Raw genomic sequence first — 18857 nt, 5'->3', positions numbered from 1 at the left:
AGGGTGTTCAGAGGATTTGTTCGGATTAATACCTGCAGCTGAGAATAGGGTGCAAACGGGCAGGAGGGCGTTGTCGGTGTTTTTTTTGTGAAAATTATTATTAATATTAAAATTAATCATGAATTTGGACTTAAACGAACGCATGTTAAACTCTTTGCTATGAAATTAAGATATATAAAACTATATATTCCGCTTCAGATGGAACCATTATAATTAAAACATAATAACAAAACAAAACAAAATAAATTGTAATACAAACTATAATAACATTTACTATGATAACCACGCCGCGATATTTAATAACAGACAGACATAATAATACAAGGCATATACATATATATATATATTATGTAATTGGAGACTAATATGTGACACCGCCACATTGCCAGGTTTAGGTGCATTGCCAGGCTCGGGTGCATTGTCCTTTATGATTTCCTACACTTTGTTCTAGAAGGACCCTAAGTCGGATTGCTTGGAAATACTTCAGTGGGCAGCTGGTTCCACATGATGCTGGTGCACGCCAAAAAGTATCTCTAAACTCTCCATGGTAAATGCGGTAGAAGATGCAGAGAGATCCCACATCTCTTTGCAACGCCAAAGGATCAAGCCGATCGCCGAATTCAAATCACTCTTATAGTCTAAGATCCGGGATTAGAAAAATATACCCTCATCTGTTATTTAGATGAAAAATTTTTTTAAAAGCTGATTTCAATATCATGAACTTATAAAAACAACCTCTGCCATCATAAGCCTGCTGCAATTAATAGTATATTACTAATTTATTTTCAAATTTCTCATATTAGTTACATGTAGTAAGTTAAAACCGTCAATATTTTATATTATTTACCTCACTGTGATACAAAATATGTGAGGGAAATAAGCTACATTTATTTATCTTTTCTCACCTGGCTGCAGATAAGTATAGCAATCATAGAGATGGGTGCCTACTACCATCCATCCATCATCTATTAGTTGAATACATCGAGATACCGCCTGTCATCAAAACGCAGCGCCATCTAGTGAGAAGTATCGTCAACAATAGTTAAAGTCACGTGCGTGATGATGTCACAGATAAATTGATCTATTTGACGCAACTGAGTAACAATAAAACCTAGACACACGAATCGACATTCATAGTACAATATTAATTGCCAAATATTCGCAAGTTATGGGAATTTTCGTCTGGTATTGCCTTTTGGTCTATAGCCTGACACTCTTTCAGGTAAAATCGAAGAGAAGTTTAAGCCTAAAAAGGCTAGCATTAGGGATTAAGGTTTCAGTTGTTTTCGTGACACATATATTACCTATATCATTAATTCCAGCCTCATTTTGGCTTCAAGTGTCGATTCTCGATCTATTAGTCTAACAAATCAAAGGTCAAATCCAAGACCCAAAAACTGTTTGCTTTTTAAGATTGAAAAAAGGTAAAAGAAGCTTGACAATTTAAGAATATTAGCCCATTTCGCTTTCAGGAAGTACCATGTCAATTCCATCCTGGCGTGATGCCAGCACACACTGATGATGACCTCGGTCTCGTATTAACTGCCCTACTACTAGCCAGACAAAGGAATTTGAACATGAACAATTGTAACAAACAGAGGAAGACGATACCTATACCATATCCTGTACCATTTACAAGCTCGCCCATCATCTTCAGGTCGAGGGATGGAGAAGACAAAACAGGGAGCTATGAGGAAACTTCCCAAGAAGATTCCAAAAGCGTTGATCTCAAATATAATCCTGTAATAGTTGAAGAGTCTGAAGAAATCACCAATTAATTTAAAGACCTTATAAAAGAAAGAAATACATAAGTAAAACTGTATGAACTGAAGTATTCTTTCGTCTCTTTCTGTCAAATTGTATTTCGGTATGATGAACAGAGACCCTGCAAGTCCTTTAGAGTCTAGACTCTTCGAATCCTACCTTAAAAGCACTTGTAACCATGAATACAGTGCGTTCTTTAAAATTTGTATTCTGTAATTGATGTATGTAGTCTGTGAAAAATTTTGACGTTTATTATAAAACTGTATTTATGCTGTGGTGAAGAGACGGAAAGTATTAATTTTTGTAAATGATGACTATCTTATTATAATTTAAATCATATTGTATTTACTTAAACATCTCATAAATCAAAACAAAATTACATCGTTAAATAAACAAATTCTATAATTACGAACCTTTAAACACTTAGATCTTGATATAATATATTATATAGAACATAGATTTGTGTTTCTGTCTGTACAAGTACATTTTGCTTACTCACGCTTAATTTTTGTTTTAATAGAGCAAGGGGCAAATGGGCAGAAGGTTTATCTGATGTTAGTTGATAGCGCGCCCATGGAATCAAATGCCTTTTAAGAATCAGTGCGATCTTTTGAAGAACCCTAAGTTGGTTCGGAAATACTTGAGTGGGCAGCTGGTTATTATTTTGTATAGAAAGAAGATTCAAGTACATTTCGTTTACTCACTTTTATAAGCGTGGCGATAATCATAATCGTCGGAGTTACCTCCCGAGAGTATAACAATACGAGTTAGGAGTTCAAGTATTACCTCAGGACTGTATGGGGGGATTTCTTAGATTTTCTTATTTGGTGATTACGTCAAGAGTAATGAGTTACTTTGTTACACATATTACCCACGCATTGTCTATGATTAACTACGAAATTATTTTCCAGAAAAATAACTATTCCCTTTGGTTTAAATGATCCCCTTGATTCAGAAACGTAGAGTCAAAACTTTACCCGAAGCACTTTCACCATTTTCTCTTAGTGGCATAAAATATATTTATTTAAAAAATAAATCCGTAGCGATATGCAGCTGTTCAAAGATATCTTAAATAAATAACACATAACATTTTATGTACGCTTTCTGTGCCTGACACACATTGATTTCTGGGTTAAGACTTAGTTGTATGACTAATAAAACCCTATATCTTTAAGACATATCTCTCTTTGCACTTATTTTACTTAACGAAACACAAAAAAAGTTCATTCAAATCGGTCTAGCTGTTTAAGAGGAGTTCAGTGACATATAACATAATTATATATATAAATAACTAGCAGACTCGGCCAAGCGTTGCTGTGGCTAAGGTTTTTTTTATATTACATAGTAGTAAACTATTCAAGGGAAACGGTAGGAGAACTTATGTGAAAGGTTGGTACTTTTAACACAGCGCCATCTTTTAGAATTGTATCAAATAATAAACAAATAATTTGCAATAAAATAAAATTGCGACAATAATTAAAGATCTAAGCTATCCTTTGTCTTAAGTTAGACCAGACTGCTCTCGATGTGCCAATTTAATTTGAAATCGGTTAAGTAGTTTAGGAGTCCATCGCGGACAAACAGCGTGACAGGATATTTATATTTATTAAGATTAAAAGTATAAAGCCATGTTAGTTTCTTCACAATATTTCTCTAGCAAGCTTATTGATTATGTAATATTTATTAGATAAATGTACTGATAGCAATCAGGAACGTGATAATAAATGAAAATGCAATATAAGATATCTGATCAATTACATAATAACGCATACATAATATATAACAGTTAGTACTGATCATAGCATGCGCACTTCATTTATCTTAACCATGGCATCAGCCATATTTTTAACGTCGTTTCTTATATATCTACACACATATGTAAGTAATTTAACACATTTTTTAAGTATATATAATAAATCCTAACATTTAATATATACTCACAGTGCACATTTAATATTTAAATAGTATTATTAAAATTTTACAATTATGTAATGTATTAGCCTTTTTCTTTATCTGTCCATCTGTCTACTGGAAATAATTGACTTGCAAACTGGTAGTAAATGTAAATTTACAATAATTTTTTTTTACGTTCACAAGTGTTTACTATATGAATAAAAATATTTTGATTTGATTTGATTTGAAACCTGTAACATTAACATTAAAACTAAAATTTAAATGCGTAACAAAAGTTTCAAACAACCATATGAATGAAATTAAAATATCAATCGATGGCGCTAACTTTTATTTAGGTCTAGGACTCAGATTTCTCTATATTATGATCATTTGTCCAATAATCAAATAGGTGATCGACCTTCTTTGACACATGCGATGGAATTGTTTACATTACTATTATATATATTACATGGAAAGACCATTGGTGCATAGCTGGGGATCGAACCTATGACCTCAGGGTTAAGAATCGCACTGCAGCAGCCAACACAGCTCCGCATTCCAATTAGTAGCGTCGTGGGAAACTATTTAAAAATTATATATTTCTTTTTACAGATCTGCTATGGACAACAAAACTTTTTCAATCACCACAACTTCAAGAAACAGAATGGCGTATCTGGCCTGCAGACGAATAAGTCCATATATCCAAATAATGATGGAAAACCGAAACTTCAACAGTTGCTGAACTCGCAAAATCAGCAGGAGAACTTCGAATCTATGCAACCCATGACGCAATTACAGCCTCTGCCACAAACTGTTAATCAGAACACACCAGCTTATCCAGTAACGTGTAATCACGCTCCTGGATCTATGGATATACCTCAGCAAGCGGTTCCAAATTATAGCCAGCAAGTCTCTAGACCCACACCGTTGTATCAACAGCCCCAATTTCCTGTTCAACAACGACCTGCCGCTCAACCAATTCAACATTACAATCCACCAATCCAGAATTACATGGCGTCAGCCATTGTCATGGAAACACCACAATTCCCACCATCTTCCGTGAGACCAATCTACGGGTATGATGGTTTTCAAAACGGTGCTGTCTCATACCCTCAGTACGTCCCAATGATACCACCTTACCCAAGTTATCCAGTCAATACAGTTATAGCCGACCAAGGATCACAGTCATCCAGTCTTAAAACACTTCTACCAATCATTCTTAATTTATTAAAGGAGAAAAGTAACTGTAATTGCAGATCGTGTGACTGTAAATGTTCCAAAAGCACTAGTGGATATTGCAGGAAATATCCTCTCAGTGATGATGGACCGGAGATAGAATTGTCAGAAGAGATAGAAACTGTTAGACATGTCAGAGAACCAAAGAAGGCTGGGAAATTGAAGAATGTCATCCCCGATAGTGCAGAAGTTGGTGAATCATTAGAATCTCGTGAAGAACACGAGGGAGAGTAATTTAATTTAACTGTTTTAATTAATAAATTATTGTTTTGCAACATTAAATATTATTTATTTGATCATTTTTTGTATATAATTGTGGCAACTAAATGTCGATCAGTGTAATATTAATGTCGGATTGTTATGTAAATAAAGTTAACACCGATAAAAATGGTTTAAATTTTTAAAAATATCATTTAAGATATTTTAGTTAAGAATATGACGCAGTTATTACATTGTTTAAAACACTTGTGTATATAATACATATGTAAACACTGTATGTATTGGTGACTTCCATTTATTTGGACTTCTGGTATACGGCGCCGTTTTATATATATAATTTTGAGACCTTGCATATTCTATATTACAAAAAAATAGAGTTTACAAAATACATGAACAGTCCATCTACGCCCGAACCCAATAATTGATCCACAATCTCGGATTGAAAACAATCTGATATCAGCCCGTTCAACAAATCAACGTATTTTAAGACTCTAACATACGCCGATGACTTTGAGGATTTGACCTCTACTACAAACAATAATTTACTAACGCCATCTAGTCTAACAAAATAGTGAATAGTCTAACAAAACTACGTGAATACGAAACCAATTATTAGCTAAATATAAAAAATTATAAATAAATATTGGTCTAGAAAAAATGGTGGCTGCCAATTATTTAACTAGTACATACATGATTTTTTTACATGTTTAATTCGTTCTGAGGTTAAAACTTTTTAATGTCAGTATTGCTAAAATACCGAAACCGAGTCATCATCATCAGCTGACGATGGACTCTGATGGTTGGTACTGGATCTCGAGGATGGTAAGCAGCAGACATACCGTCATTGAGCTCGTTGTAATCAGCTCAGCGAGACGATACAAGAAATGTGAGTATATGAACCTGATGATGGACTCCGAAGGTGGGTACTCGGTCTCGAGGATGGTAAGCAGTAGACATACCGTCATTGAGCTCGTTGTAATCAGCTCAGCGAGACGATACAAGAAATGTGACTATATGAACCTGATGATGGACTCCGAAGGTGGGTACTCGGTCTCGAGGATGGTAAGCAGTAGACATACCGTCATTGAGCTCGTTGTAATCAGCTCAGCGAGACGATACAAGAAATGTGACTATATGAACCTGATGATGGACTCCGAAGGTGAGTAGTGGATCTCGAGGATGGTAAGCAGCAGACATACCGTCATTGAGCTCGTTGTAATCAGCTCAGCGAGACGATACAAGAAATGTGAGTATATGAACCTGATGATGGACTCCGAAGGTGGGTACTCGGTCTCGAGGATGGTAAGCAGTAGACATACCGTCATTGAGCTCGTTGTAATCAGCTCAGCGAGACGATACAAGAAATGTGACTATATGAACCTGATGATGGACTCCGAAGGTGGGTACTGGGTCTCGAGGATGGTAAGCAGTAGACATACCGTCATTGAGCTCGTTGTAATCAGCTCAGCGAGACGATACGAGAAATGTGACTATATGAACCTGATAATGGACTCCGAAGGTGGGTACTGGATCTCGAGGATGGTTAGCAGTAGACATACCGTCATTGAGCTCGTTGTAATCAGCTCAGCGAGACGATACGAGAAATGTGACTATATGAACCTGATAATGGACTCCGAAGGTGGGTACTGGATCTCGAGGATGGTAAGCATTAGACATACCGTCATTGAGCTCGTTGTAATCAGCTCAGCGAGACGATACTAGAAATGTGACTAAATGAACCTGATGATGGACTCCGAAGGTGGGTACTGGGTCTCGAGGATGGTAAGCAGCAGACATACCGTCATTGAGCTCGTTGTAATCAGCTTAGCGAGACGATACTAAAAATGTGTTATATGAACCTGATAATGGACTCCGATGTTTACTGCTTACCATCCTCGAGACCCAGTACCCACCTTCGGAGTCCATCATCAGGTTCATTTAGTCACATTTCTAGTATCGTCTCGCTGAGCTGATTACAACGAGCTCAATGACGGTATGTCTAATGCTTACCATCCTCGAGATCCAGTACCCACTTTCAGATTCCATCAGGTATCAGGTTCAGCAACATATTTTACTTGGTTGTACAAGTTGCACTTGAAACTTGACAACTCTAAATTTGAGTTTTGTTTGGGTAGGTACTTATATACATATACTTATAACATACAATAATTTCCGAAGTTCATGTCCTCGCCTCACTTGATATTTCTTTTTATATTTTGGCATTTCTAAAAAAATCCGCGGGTAAAAACTAAAATACGCAAATATTTAATTATTATTGGCTTCGACACACAAGCGTAGTCCTCCCGTCGCAAAGCGTTGAGGTGGACTGAAGACAAGCCGCATGCAGGGCTCGCGGGTGTGAAATTGCGGAGGGAAGCCCATTGCGCTTGAGTTTATTTACCTTTTATTACTTTCCATGCCCAGGAAACGAATTAATACAATTTTTTTTTTATCAAAATAATAATATATGCTATATCTAATAATACGTGTAAGATTAAAATAAATCGCATAAACCGTTTTGAAGCGAATTTGTAATTTATGTCTAATCTACGGTTCGATGGTAAATTTTTTTTTGGGAAATTGGTATTGCTTTTATCTTTTTTGATTTTATCAATCGATACAGTAGGCTTCAACCCACAATATATATTTTTTTCAAATGCATATGAGCGACAGTTCTTCCAACAATTTAATTTAAACTAGGGCTAGTTGACCGATTTGAGCACTGTTCAAGCCTTAAGTTTAAACGCTTGGGTTATCGCAATCAAAATGTTATTGTTAAGTTTCTCAGAAACGTTCTCACGAAATAATTTCGCAATGTTATTCACAAAGAATAATTAATTTAATGAACTCAACATTTAGTATCTAGCTAGTTAAACGGCGCTGTTTAGAGAGGCTAGGTATTTTATTGAACACCCAATTAAGCTAACTGCAGCAAATAAATACTAAAAATCCTAGGCTAGGGTCACCGGTTATATCAGATTACATACTATATTGAACTATACATATAAATTTCTCAGAAATTACATTATCTATTGAAACAAGAAAACGATAAGATACAGACGTGACTTTTAAGCCGGCTCCAGACTCACGCGAGGCGCGACATCGAGGCCCTTGTCACTAATATTAGCGAGTCTAGCAACTAAATATAGTTGCTTGCGTTTTTATCCCAAATATATATATATATATATATATATAATTAGGATTTAATTTTTTTCTTTCTTGTGTCCTTTAAAAGTCTTTAATTGTTTGTTATTAATTGACAAAATTCTATAAAAGCAATACATTTTTAAAACAGTGCCTTTATGAGTGCGTTGCGTTTTTTAATATTACAGGGGACAAAAGGACAGGAATTATTTCCTGATATTAATTGTAACTAAGAGACTCACACTTTGGCGTAGGAGTATGGGAGAGTATATAGACAACAACAATTATAACTTAACTCATTATTATGAAATTATAATAATATTCTTATTGAATCTGACATTATGATAGAAATTTGCATACCTATATTTAAATAAAAGAAGTGCTTTTTTTAAATAAATAATCAACAGAAATGTACCAGTTTCTTTGCAAATAAACGACTTACCACACTGAAACGTGATAAGAAAATGCGCAAATCCCTACAGTGGAACACCGAAATTAGCAAGAGTGTGGCTGATGCTCTCGTCCCAACCCTCAAAAAGCGTCGAGGTGACTGGGCGAGGCAACGAGTCGCGACCTTCGTCGAGTGTGGATGGGAAACAATGTGTAAACAATGATTAAGTTTCGTTTCAGATTCAATGTTAAATAAAATCGACATGTTTGTTTTCATTATATAAAAATTAATCTTTAGAATTGGTTTTGTTCTGATTCAATATTTAAACAAACACCCACCCACACAGTTGATAGATTTCTTTAAACATTTCCTATGTGTTCCAAATACATATGTACATAGGCCATTCTATTGTTATTTAGAATTTGAATTGCCCATTTACTGTTTTTCTTTAACCACTTTCTTAAAAATCATATATTTTAGAAAGGCCTGGCCTGGCAGCATGGCCCAAAAAAGGAGGAATGGAAGGCGGAATCACTAGGCTTTGGTTGGTTTAGTTCTTCAATACAATGATCCATTTTACATACCATTACATCCATCCTCAAATGGCAACATTTAAATACTAAAAAGTACTTCTTAAGTGGCCGAAATTAACTAAAACTGCCGAGAAACTACATTAAGACACGCTCAGTTGTGATGATGGAACTGATGTCGAGATGATACCGATCGTATTTTGTATTCTGTCTTGAGGACAGATGATGAAACTCAGATTCTGGTATTGGGACTTGGAACAACTTGCTTGTAACCGACTCGCTTAAACGTTCGTCGTTATTAAAAGTTTGCTACTATTTATGCGAAATATTCAGACTTTATAATTTCGCATTGACAATTACGAAATAATAGGCAGATTGCACGCAATACACATTGCGTCGAAGTAGGCGGAAATTATGAAATTAATTACTAAATATGATAAGGTATTGATAAAATTTATAATAAAAAAGGCGTTGTGCGAACGGGCTCGTCAAAGATGTCGTGGATTTGCTGTACCCTGCTTTTGCTGATGAGTTTCAACGTAAGATTTTCTATTATACATTTATAAAGAAATTTCCCCGTTATATATAATTAACTAATTAAATCTGTTTTAAGTACATTAAATGTAAGGCAATAGGAGCCAAGGAAACGGCTATCGCACTTAGGAATAGTAGAAAATCGATATATCATTTGCGTTTAAGATATTTAAGATTGCGCTAATCAACCCATCATGACATTTGAACCTTCCAGAAGTTTTTTTCCATATTTATATACAAGGTTTAATATTCAGGTGATTAACCTGCTGGTCTGTTACAGGTATCAGTATTGTCCTACCCAGGATGGTACGAAAATGCACCTGTTCCTGGTTACTATGGCAACGGGTACCCACCCATAGTGGTGAAATCGGACGACAGTTTAAAGAGCATCCTACCCCTGGTCCTCCTCCTCCTCATGGATGGTGGTGGTCAAGGGTGTGGTTGTAATTGTGATGATGGACCCATACCTATGCCGTTTCCTATACCTATACCAATTAACAGTCCTGTGATAATGTCGTAAGAGTCAATAATATAGATGTCTGTTTTGTTGTTGAATAAAGATTTTTAACAATTGTTTTTTATTTATTTAAATATTCTCGCCTTCCAAGGGATCACGGATTTACGGTCCATACCTCATGCTCTTTTATGATAATCACCATGCTCATGTTATGAGTACTTTTAACTTGTTCCTTCAGAAGTAGCAGGATTTCGTCCAGGTCAATTCCTACCTAACCCGAATTCATCATCCACGTGCTGGTTCTGATGGTACATTTTCAATACTTTAATCGCAGTAATAGCTATCATGCTTAATCATATTTCGAGGTTAAGCGTGTATAGGACAGGACGTTAGGTGTTAGTGAGTGGATGTGACGTGTCAGGACTGGAAGACTGACGCTTCACGAGACTGACGGCCAACGTTCAGTTGAGAGGCATCAAAAGAAAAAACAAATTCATAATACCCCAAACCTTTACGGAAGTGCAGATGTGATCTTCTTACCTGTAACAAGAAAATGAAATAAATAATGGTAGTCAAGTCTCCATAGCACACACATTGTACAAGGAGTTCTTTATTCACTTGTGATATTGTAAACATAAAAACTGTTACAAATGCGACAAAGACTACCTATTTAATGTTCAAGACGTTTGGCCCCATACCCCATTGGGGTTAATACATAATCTAAACAAAATAATAAGTATTTTTAACTATTATAGAAGAGAATGATTTGTATCAAGTAAAAATCTTATTTATAACTATTCCCTATTAGATAGCCTTTGTTGTTTAATTAGTTGTAAATGCGCCTACGCAAACCCGTGATGGATGGAGCTTGACGTGGTGTCTGTAGGGGCTGGAATTTGAAGCTCTCTGGTATTCATGGGGTTGGGATACCCAACTGTTATGTGGTCCCCACTATATTATTAATATTTCTATTTACTATTTCTTTAACCATCTGTTTACGATATAATTTAAGATTTATTAGTTTGTTCGACGTAATTTATCCTTATTCTTAAAAGACAAAACCCAAACCTTTTTAAACATCTGTTAACGATAAGTTAAGATTTATTAGTTGTTCCATGTAATGTGTCCCTATTCTTAAACGACAATACTCAAACCTTTTAAGTGTCAAGTTACAATTTCTTTTAACCATCTGTTTACGATAAATTAAGATTAATTAGTTGTTCCACTTAATGTATCCCTACTCCTAAACGACAAGACCAAAACCTTTAAGTATCAAGCCCCGATCCTTTGAAAGACACTTCCATTCCATATTCCTATTTGAACACTAGTTTTGTAAGCATAATTTTAAATAAAGTTTTTATTAGTTTAAAAACAAGTTTTTGTCACTGCCTCATAACAAATTTGGCGCAGTCGGTAGGATCTACTTGTGTAGCAAGACGAAAAAAAACGTACAAAGGACAAGCATCGCCTAGTACGGTAGCCTTAGGCTTTTAATAGTTTTCGCCGATACTATGCTCTTGTGGTTCGTGTTACTGTGGTAAGTGGCATTTTACTTGTGGCTCATTCTTTTTCCTACTTTTCTATATTTTGTGTGTTATATATCCTATCCTATATTACCATATTTTATATATATTTTAATTACACTATTCATATCTACTAACAACTACACACGCATTCTACATTTTTAATCATCATCGTGTCAGTAAATACCAAAAACATAATGAAGGCATCACCAGTCAATATTACGACACTTATAAATCTAATTCCTTTATTCGACACAAACAATCATGACGAAATATACGGTTACATTCGGTCCTGTGATACTGTGTTTAAATTGTCATCTCCGTCCGAAAGGGAGACTTTGTTAATTTGTGCTCTAAATAATATTAAAGGCGTCGCGGCCTCAGAAGTTCGGTGTAAAACGTATGAAACGTGGGATGAACTAAAGATATTTCTTATTGAAAGATTCGCGAATACTAAGACAATTCAACATTTAAATTTAGAACTGCAATCCATTTTTCAGAGACCCGATGAGTCCTTAACGCAATTTTATCATAGGGTAGATCTTTGTCGTTGCAAAATCTTAGAGAAACTACATTCAGAAATTTGTGATTCGACATTAGACGGACGTGTAGCGACTACCGAGGAAACCGCCTTAAGTATATTTCTCAACGGTCTCTCTACAGACATGGGTATAATGCTCAGAACAAAAGGTTTCAATACTTTGAGAGAAGCCGGTCGTTTCGCAATGCAGGAAGACCAAATTAGGGCTATGAATAAAGCTAGGCAATCTTTATTTAGGCCAGTTCCAACCCCTAGGCCAGCAATAAGTAGTAGGGCATATCAAAGTAATTACCTAGGTATTCGAAACCCAGATATTCCATTTAAGCCTCCTAACTCTAGATTTTCTCCAATAACATGTGCGTATTGTAAAAATATCGGGCACTCAATAAACGAATGTCGCAAGAGGGCATACAACGAAAAAAATAAACAGCGCGCTCTCCCTGCACCAATCCGTCATTTAAACTTACAAGCGACCAACGAAATGAGCGACTCGTTGGAAATCGCTTCCAGCTCTTACTCAATGAACCCAGCTTATTAAACGATTCAATGCCGCCACAAATTCAAAATTCAAGTCGAGTGTTACAAAGCACTGTGCCTGCAACCTTGCATAATAAACCAGCCTATCGGAGGCAATGCAAAGAAGCTTGCACACAGACTGACTTTGAAGCTAGCTTTATACAGACCTACAAACAGGGTAGCCAGTCCCAAACCTTAGGTCTCAATACAAACTCTACTATTTCTTATAAGCCCACTGTATCTTTGAATCTCACTGAATCTACTATATCTAATAAGAACGATGTATCTCCAAAACCCTCTGAATCTAAGCATCTCATCACATCTTCTAACCCCACTGTATCTCAAAATAACGCTGAATCTTATAAGCCCGCTGTATCTCAAACTACTACTAAATCGAATTCAAAGTACCATTATAAGAAAAATAAACGTAAGTCGAAATCTAACAATAAGAATATTCAATCATTTTCTATTTCCGCTTTAAATGATGTACCCCCTGAAAATCTGTTACATGCTACATTCCACATTGATAATAAACCTGTGACCCTTTTAATTGATACCGGTGCTGGTATATCTGTTATACGTAAAGATAAAATAGGTTCCGCTTGCGTTAACGAATTAAATATAGTCTCTATTCAGGGTATTTCCAGTTCTCAATCTCAGATGCTGACCTTAGGAACAGCAAATATTTCCCTTGACGATTTACCTAGACATAAATTTCATATCGCAAACCTTAACATAAAAGCTGACGGTATTTTAGGTAATGACTTTATGACTGAATATGACTGTAAAATTGAAGTACAATCAAAAATCTTAAAAATAGGTGTCAAAAGTTATGACTTATTTTATTTTCATGAAAAACCTCAATATTTAAAATCACAGAACGATACTGTACCTCTCGAAAAACAAATTATTAACAAACGATCGGAAACAGTAATAAGGTGTATGACAAATTCCATTAATTCGGGCGAAGCAATCGTTGAAAAACAAACATTAGATAATGGCATTATTATTCCACGCTCATTAGTGACCGTTACAAACAACTCTTTTCTTATAACTTGCATAAATTTAGACCAACAAGATAAGATAATTAGTACCCCTTCTATTTCTGTTGCTATTTTCGAATCGGACAAACATTCTAATAAGCAAACTCAAAATGAGATAAATAATTTTAATCTTATTTCCCAAACAGATCGTCAGAGCAAAGTTTGGTCCCTCATTAGAGGCGACCATTTAAACAAAGAAGAATCGAACTCCCTACATAAACTCATAATTGAATATGCTGACATATTTTATACAGAAGGTGACAAACTGACATTTACAAACCATACTAAGCATACAATTCCTACGACATCAAATATTCCAATTAGTACAAAAACATATAGGTTTCCACATATACACCAACAAGAGGTGAAAGTCCAGGTCGATAAAATGTTAAACGAAAATATAATACGTCCGAGTACTTCACCATGGAGTAGTCCTATTTGGGTAGTCCCTAAAAAGGTAGACGCCTCTGGCAAACAAAAATGGCGTGTCGTAATCGACTATCGTAAACTGAACGATATAACCATAGGTGATAGTTATCCTTTACCTAACATAACAGATATACTGGACAAGTTAGGACATTCTGTTTATTTCACTACTTTAGACCTCGCTTCTGGATTTCACCAAGTTGAACTCGAGTCAAACGATATTCCTAAGACTGCCTTTAATACGCCGTATGGACATTATGAATTTTTAAGGATGCCATTTGGATTAAAGAATGCTCCAGCCACTTTTCAACGTGCTATGGATAGCGTACTCTATGGACTACAGGGTGAACGTTGCTTTATCTACCTCGACGACGTGATAGTCTTTGCTTCTAGTTTACAAGAACACGAACAAAAGTTATCCGAAGTCTTCAATCGACTTAGGAAAAGTGGTTTAAAAGTCCAACCAGATAAGTGCGAATTCCTTAGGAAAGAAGTAGCCTATTTAGGTCATATAATTTCTAGCGAAGGTGTAAAACCTAATCCCGATAAAGTTCACGCAGTCGATAATTTTCCAGTTCCTAAATCATGCAAAGACATCAAGTCTTTCCTTGGCCTAACCGGCTATTATCGCCGCTTCATTTCTAATTTTAGTAGTTTAACAAAACCTTTAACTAGTCTCCTTAAGAAAGATGTTCCTTTTGTTTGGGGTGAAACTCAACAATTAGCGTTTAAAGAATGCAAACGTCTCCTTACCAATCCTCCTATTTTACAATACCCCGATTTTACAAAAGAATTTAATTTAACAACAGACGCCTCCCTTCATGCGATTGGCGCTGTTTTATCGCAAGGGCAAATAGGTAAGGATTTACCTATTGCGTATGCGTCACGTACTCTCAACAAAGCAGAATCAAATTATTCCACAATTGAACGCGAATTATTAGCCATAGTTTGGGCTGTTAAGCATTTTCGTCCCTATTTATTTGGTAGAAAATTCAAGATCGTTACCGATCATAAACCATTAACATGGCTTTTCTCTATAAAAGACCCAGGTAGTCGTCTCGTTCGCTGGCGTCTCAAGCTCGAAGAATACGAATACGAAGTTATTTATAAAGCTGGTAAAAATAATACCAATGCCGACGCACTCTCTAGGCCCCCAATTCTTAACACAAATACTATCGACTTAACTTGTGACAAAAGTACTGATAAGAACGAAATCGATTCTCACGACGACTATTTACAATTAACCTATCAACACTTTACAGAAACTTCAGATTATAGTTTCGACACTCAAAATCTACATATTTCACCAGATAAGCTGTTAGACGAACGACATAAAGACATATTTATTCCTATTTCTTGTGACATTTCCGATAAAAACAACCTTTTCAACGAAGCTATTTCAATGTGTTCTCAAGTGGAACCACTTTTAAAAAAGTCTAAATCACTCTACGAAACTGACTTATTGATTTCAAACAAAAAACAAAACATCTACTTTAACTATTCTCGACCCTTATATTTCGACCCTTGGGATTCTGAAAGTTATTTTAAGTCACTTCTTAGCTGTTTACAGAATAACGATTTGAAATCACTTTACGTACCTGACTTAAAAGATGACACAACTTGTAAATTAAAAGGCAATGAACAACTACATATTACATCTTATTTAGCAGACATTTATAATTGTAAGATTACTATATGTGAAAACAAAGTGAAGACTCCTAATCCCGAAGATATTCCTTCTATTTTAAAATCTTTTCATGATGACCCTTTATCTGGTCACCGTGGTATAGTTGAAACAACACGAAAAATAAGATCAGAGTATTTTTGGAAAGGTATGACGGACACTATTAAAAATTATATTGACAAATGTCAAATTTGCCAACGGAGTAAGATACAAAGAAAAACTTATAAAGCTCCAATGATAATAACTTCATCGTCCACAGAACCTTTTGAACGTGTCTCTATTGACCTAGTTTCTTATTCGGAAGTTACGCATGATAATAATAAGTACATCTTAACTTTACAAGACGATTTGACAAGGTTTGTACAAGCTTATCCTATTGTAGATAAACAAGCCATTACCGTAGCAAAGACTCTTTTAATTTTCTGTCAACATTATGGTGTTCCCAAACGATTCCACTCAGATCAGGGAACCGAATTCGTTAATAGCATCATAAAACAATTAATGAAATTGTTAGGTTCAAATCATACACTGAGTACAGCTTATCACCCTCAAAGTAATGGCTCTATAGAACGTTTCCATGCTACTCTTAGAGATCATATACGATTGTACCATAAGAGAAATAATTGCAATTGGGATCAAATAATTCCTTTCGCAGTTATATGTCATAATACAGCAGTCAATCAATCATTAGGCTTCACACCTCACGAATTACTTTTTGGGTATAAACCTCGATCGCTTTACTCTCTAAAAGAATTGAACGAATACACAACCTGTGATTATTTACACGACCTTAATGAACGACTCAAAGTTTCTCGTGACGTTGCTTTACGTAACTTACAGGCTATGAAGGAAAAAGCTAAAGAACGTTATGATAAAAATATTAGAAACATCGCTAAATATAACGTAGGCGATTATGTAATGCTCAAAGTGCCTAACCCTAATAACTTAGATTCAAAATGGGAAGGTCCTTATCTTATTGTCAGAATAGGATTCAATGAAAACTACATTATCAGAAAGAATGGAAGGAACCAAATAGTGCATGCAAATCGTTTAAGACCGTTGCACGAATCATGAATCATTTAGAATAATTACCATTATTAGATTTATTTTTATTATATTTTACAAACCAATTTTAACTCTATTTCAGTTTACAAATTGCTATGGCATTTCTCATTTTTATATACGAGAGAGAGGAGAATACTCATCCTAATTATATATATTCGTTTTATACACTAATGAATAATCCTTATTTTAGTTTTATCATATATTTCTCATAATGGAAAAATATTTTACATTGTATTATACAAAATTTATAAAATTATAAAGAGATAAGACAAACAGGTTTTATTTTAATTCTTAAGAAGTCGTAGCCTAATTCTTGAATATTTTTATGAATAATTTCTATATCAGATTTTATAAAGTAGTTATTTCCATATTTAAGGTGGTGTCACCAGACGTAAAAGATGCCGAATACTATTATGAATGTATTTCTCTTAGAAAAGCAACAAATTTCTACGAATGATATTTTAAAACAATAACCTTAAATTAATCAATGAAATTAATAATTAAACCAATACTATTTTAAAAATTTCATACGATGAACATAATATAATGAACGAAAATTAATGAAAATTATTAATTCCTATATTAATTCCAATAATACTTTACTCTTTAATTTTAGTGTATCTATTACAAATCTCGACTGTTTTAATACACTACAATAATTTTAGAAATCGTCACGTCTCTAGAAAAATAAATCGATAATATTGTTGAAAGCATTTTATTCAGCAGTTCATCCTTCGTCTTATTTTTAGTAAGTCTTTACAAATAATTATTAGCATCAAGTCACCTAAAACATCAGGTAACCTAGTAGTAACCGTGATTTTTCAAAACATCAATAAAATTCTAAACTCTGCTACAATTACATCATACATTTACATGAACAAAATTATATATATTAAATTTTCCTTTAGTCATAAATAACATATTTACCTTATACACTTTAATTTCAATTCCTATAATACATCGTCCTTTTACTCCACAATCCTACCTGAGCACATGTATCTTGCCATGAGCAAAAACAGTCAACGATACCTGACGAGGAACTCCGTGGACAAGTGTAAAGAACACTCTTCAAGCCTTCATGTATGCAGTAAGGTCACAGTCTACAACTCTAACGCACGACCTATCTGTGAAGTCTCCATCTTGCTGACGAATTCTAAAGACACACCTAAAATTGCGAGGTATCCACATTCTCCGCGTACTTCAACACATTTCATTAATTGAAAAATAACAAATGGATTTTCATACTTTCGAAGAAAATTACATATGCTATAGAATGCAAAAACCACACATGGCGAAATATTTGGACACGGAATAATTCTGCTACAACCTACATGAAAATTTTATACATCAATGGTTACACTCATCGCTGAAGACTCGGAATCGCAGAACATAAGTCCCCATTGTTACTGTCGACGTGGAATATACCTGCATCGAAGGGACTCCAGATTTATATAATCCAGAACTCGTACTTATCCAAATCAACGATTTCTATAGACTCTCTCAATTAAAGACGAGATCAAATATCACTCTAAAATACTAAATCAAGATAAATATATAATTCAAGAACATCCATATACTTTCACTCTAACGAGTTTATTATTTGGCTCAATCCATCTTATGTATACTCTTTACAAGTTTTACCCAAGAAGAAACTCTCACAAACAAGGATGCATTCAAATATTTAATAATTGTTTCGACCAATCCCGAAGACGGCAACAAATTGAAATCCCGATGTCTGCATTCAACACGACGACGACGACGACGGTTTCTATCAGGTCGAACGACGAAGAAGAAAACACCCAACCAAATTCCTCAAAAAGTTCACGCCAACAGGCGCAACCTTTATTTTAAGGGGGGAGGTGTTATGTGGTCCCCACTATATTATTAATAT

The 18857-nt window shown here is 34.9% G+C and overlaps 2 protein-coding genes and 2 long non-coding RNA genes across 5 annotated transcripts in view; 3 read left to right on the top strand and 1 right to left on the bottom strand.

The window, feature by feature from the left end:
- LOC110993447 (serine/threonine-protein phosphatase 2A regulatory subunit B'' subunit beta) overlaps positions 1–18857 on the bottom strand; it is a 97084-nt gene that overhangs the window by 42554 nt on the left and 35673 nt on the right. The gene's annotated exons all lie outside the window — the stretch shown is intronic.
- On the top strand, positions 1132–1822 carry LOC111002489. The gene is made up of 2 exons (XR_006750989.1): positions 1132–1222; positions 1473–1822. It is a non-coding gene; the product is annotated as an uncharacterized LOC111002489 (long non-coding RNA).
- Positions 3563–5192, top strand: LOC110993448. Its single transcript, XM_022259725.2, has 2 exons — positions 3563–3642; positions 4270–5192. Exons 1-2 carry the CDS (start codon positions 3568–3570, stop codon positions 5125–5127), a joined length of 933 nt encoding a protein of 310 aa, XP_022115417.2. The 5' UTR covers positions 3563–3567; the 3' UTR covers positions 5128–5192.
- Positions 9527–10284, top strand: LOC110993450. The gene is made up of 2 exons (XR_002600186.2): positions 9527–9716; positions 9992–10284. It is a non-coding gene; the product is annotated as an uncharacterized LOC110993450 (long non-coding RNA).

The sequence above is a fragment of the Pieris rapae genome, chromosome 23 (genome assembly GCF_905147795.1).
Source record: "Pieris rapae chromosome 23, ilPieRapa1.1, whole genome shotgun sequence".
Taxonomy (NCBI): domain Eukaryota; kingdom Metazoa; phylum Arthropoda; class Insecta; order Lepidoptera; family Pieridae; genus Pieris; species Pieris rapae.
This window is presented reverse-complemented; position numbering and strand designations above follow the sequence as displayed.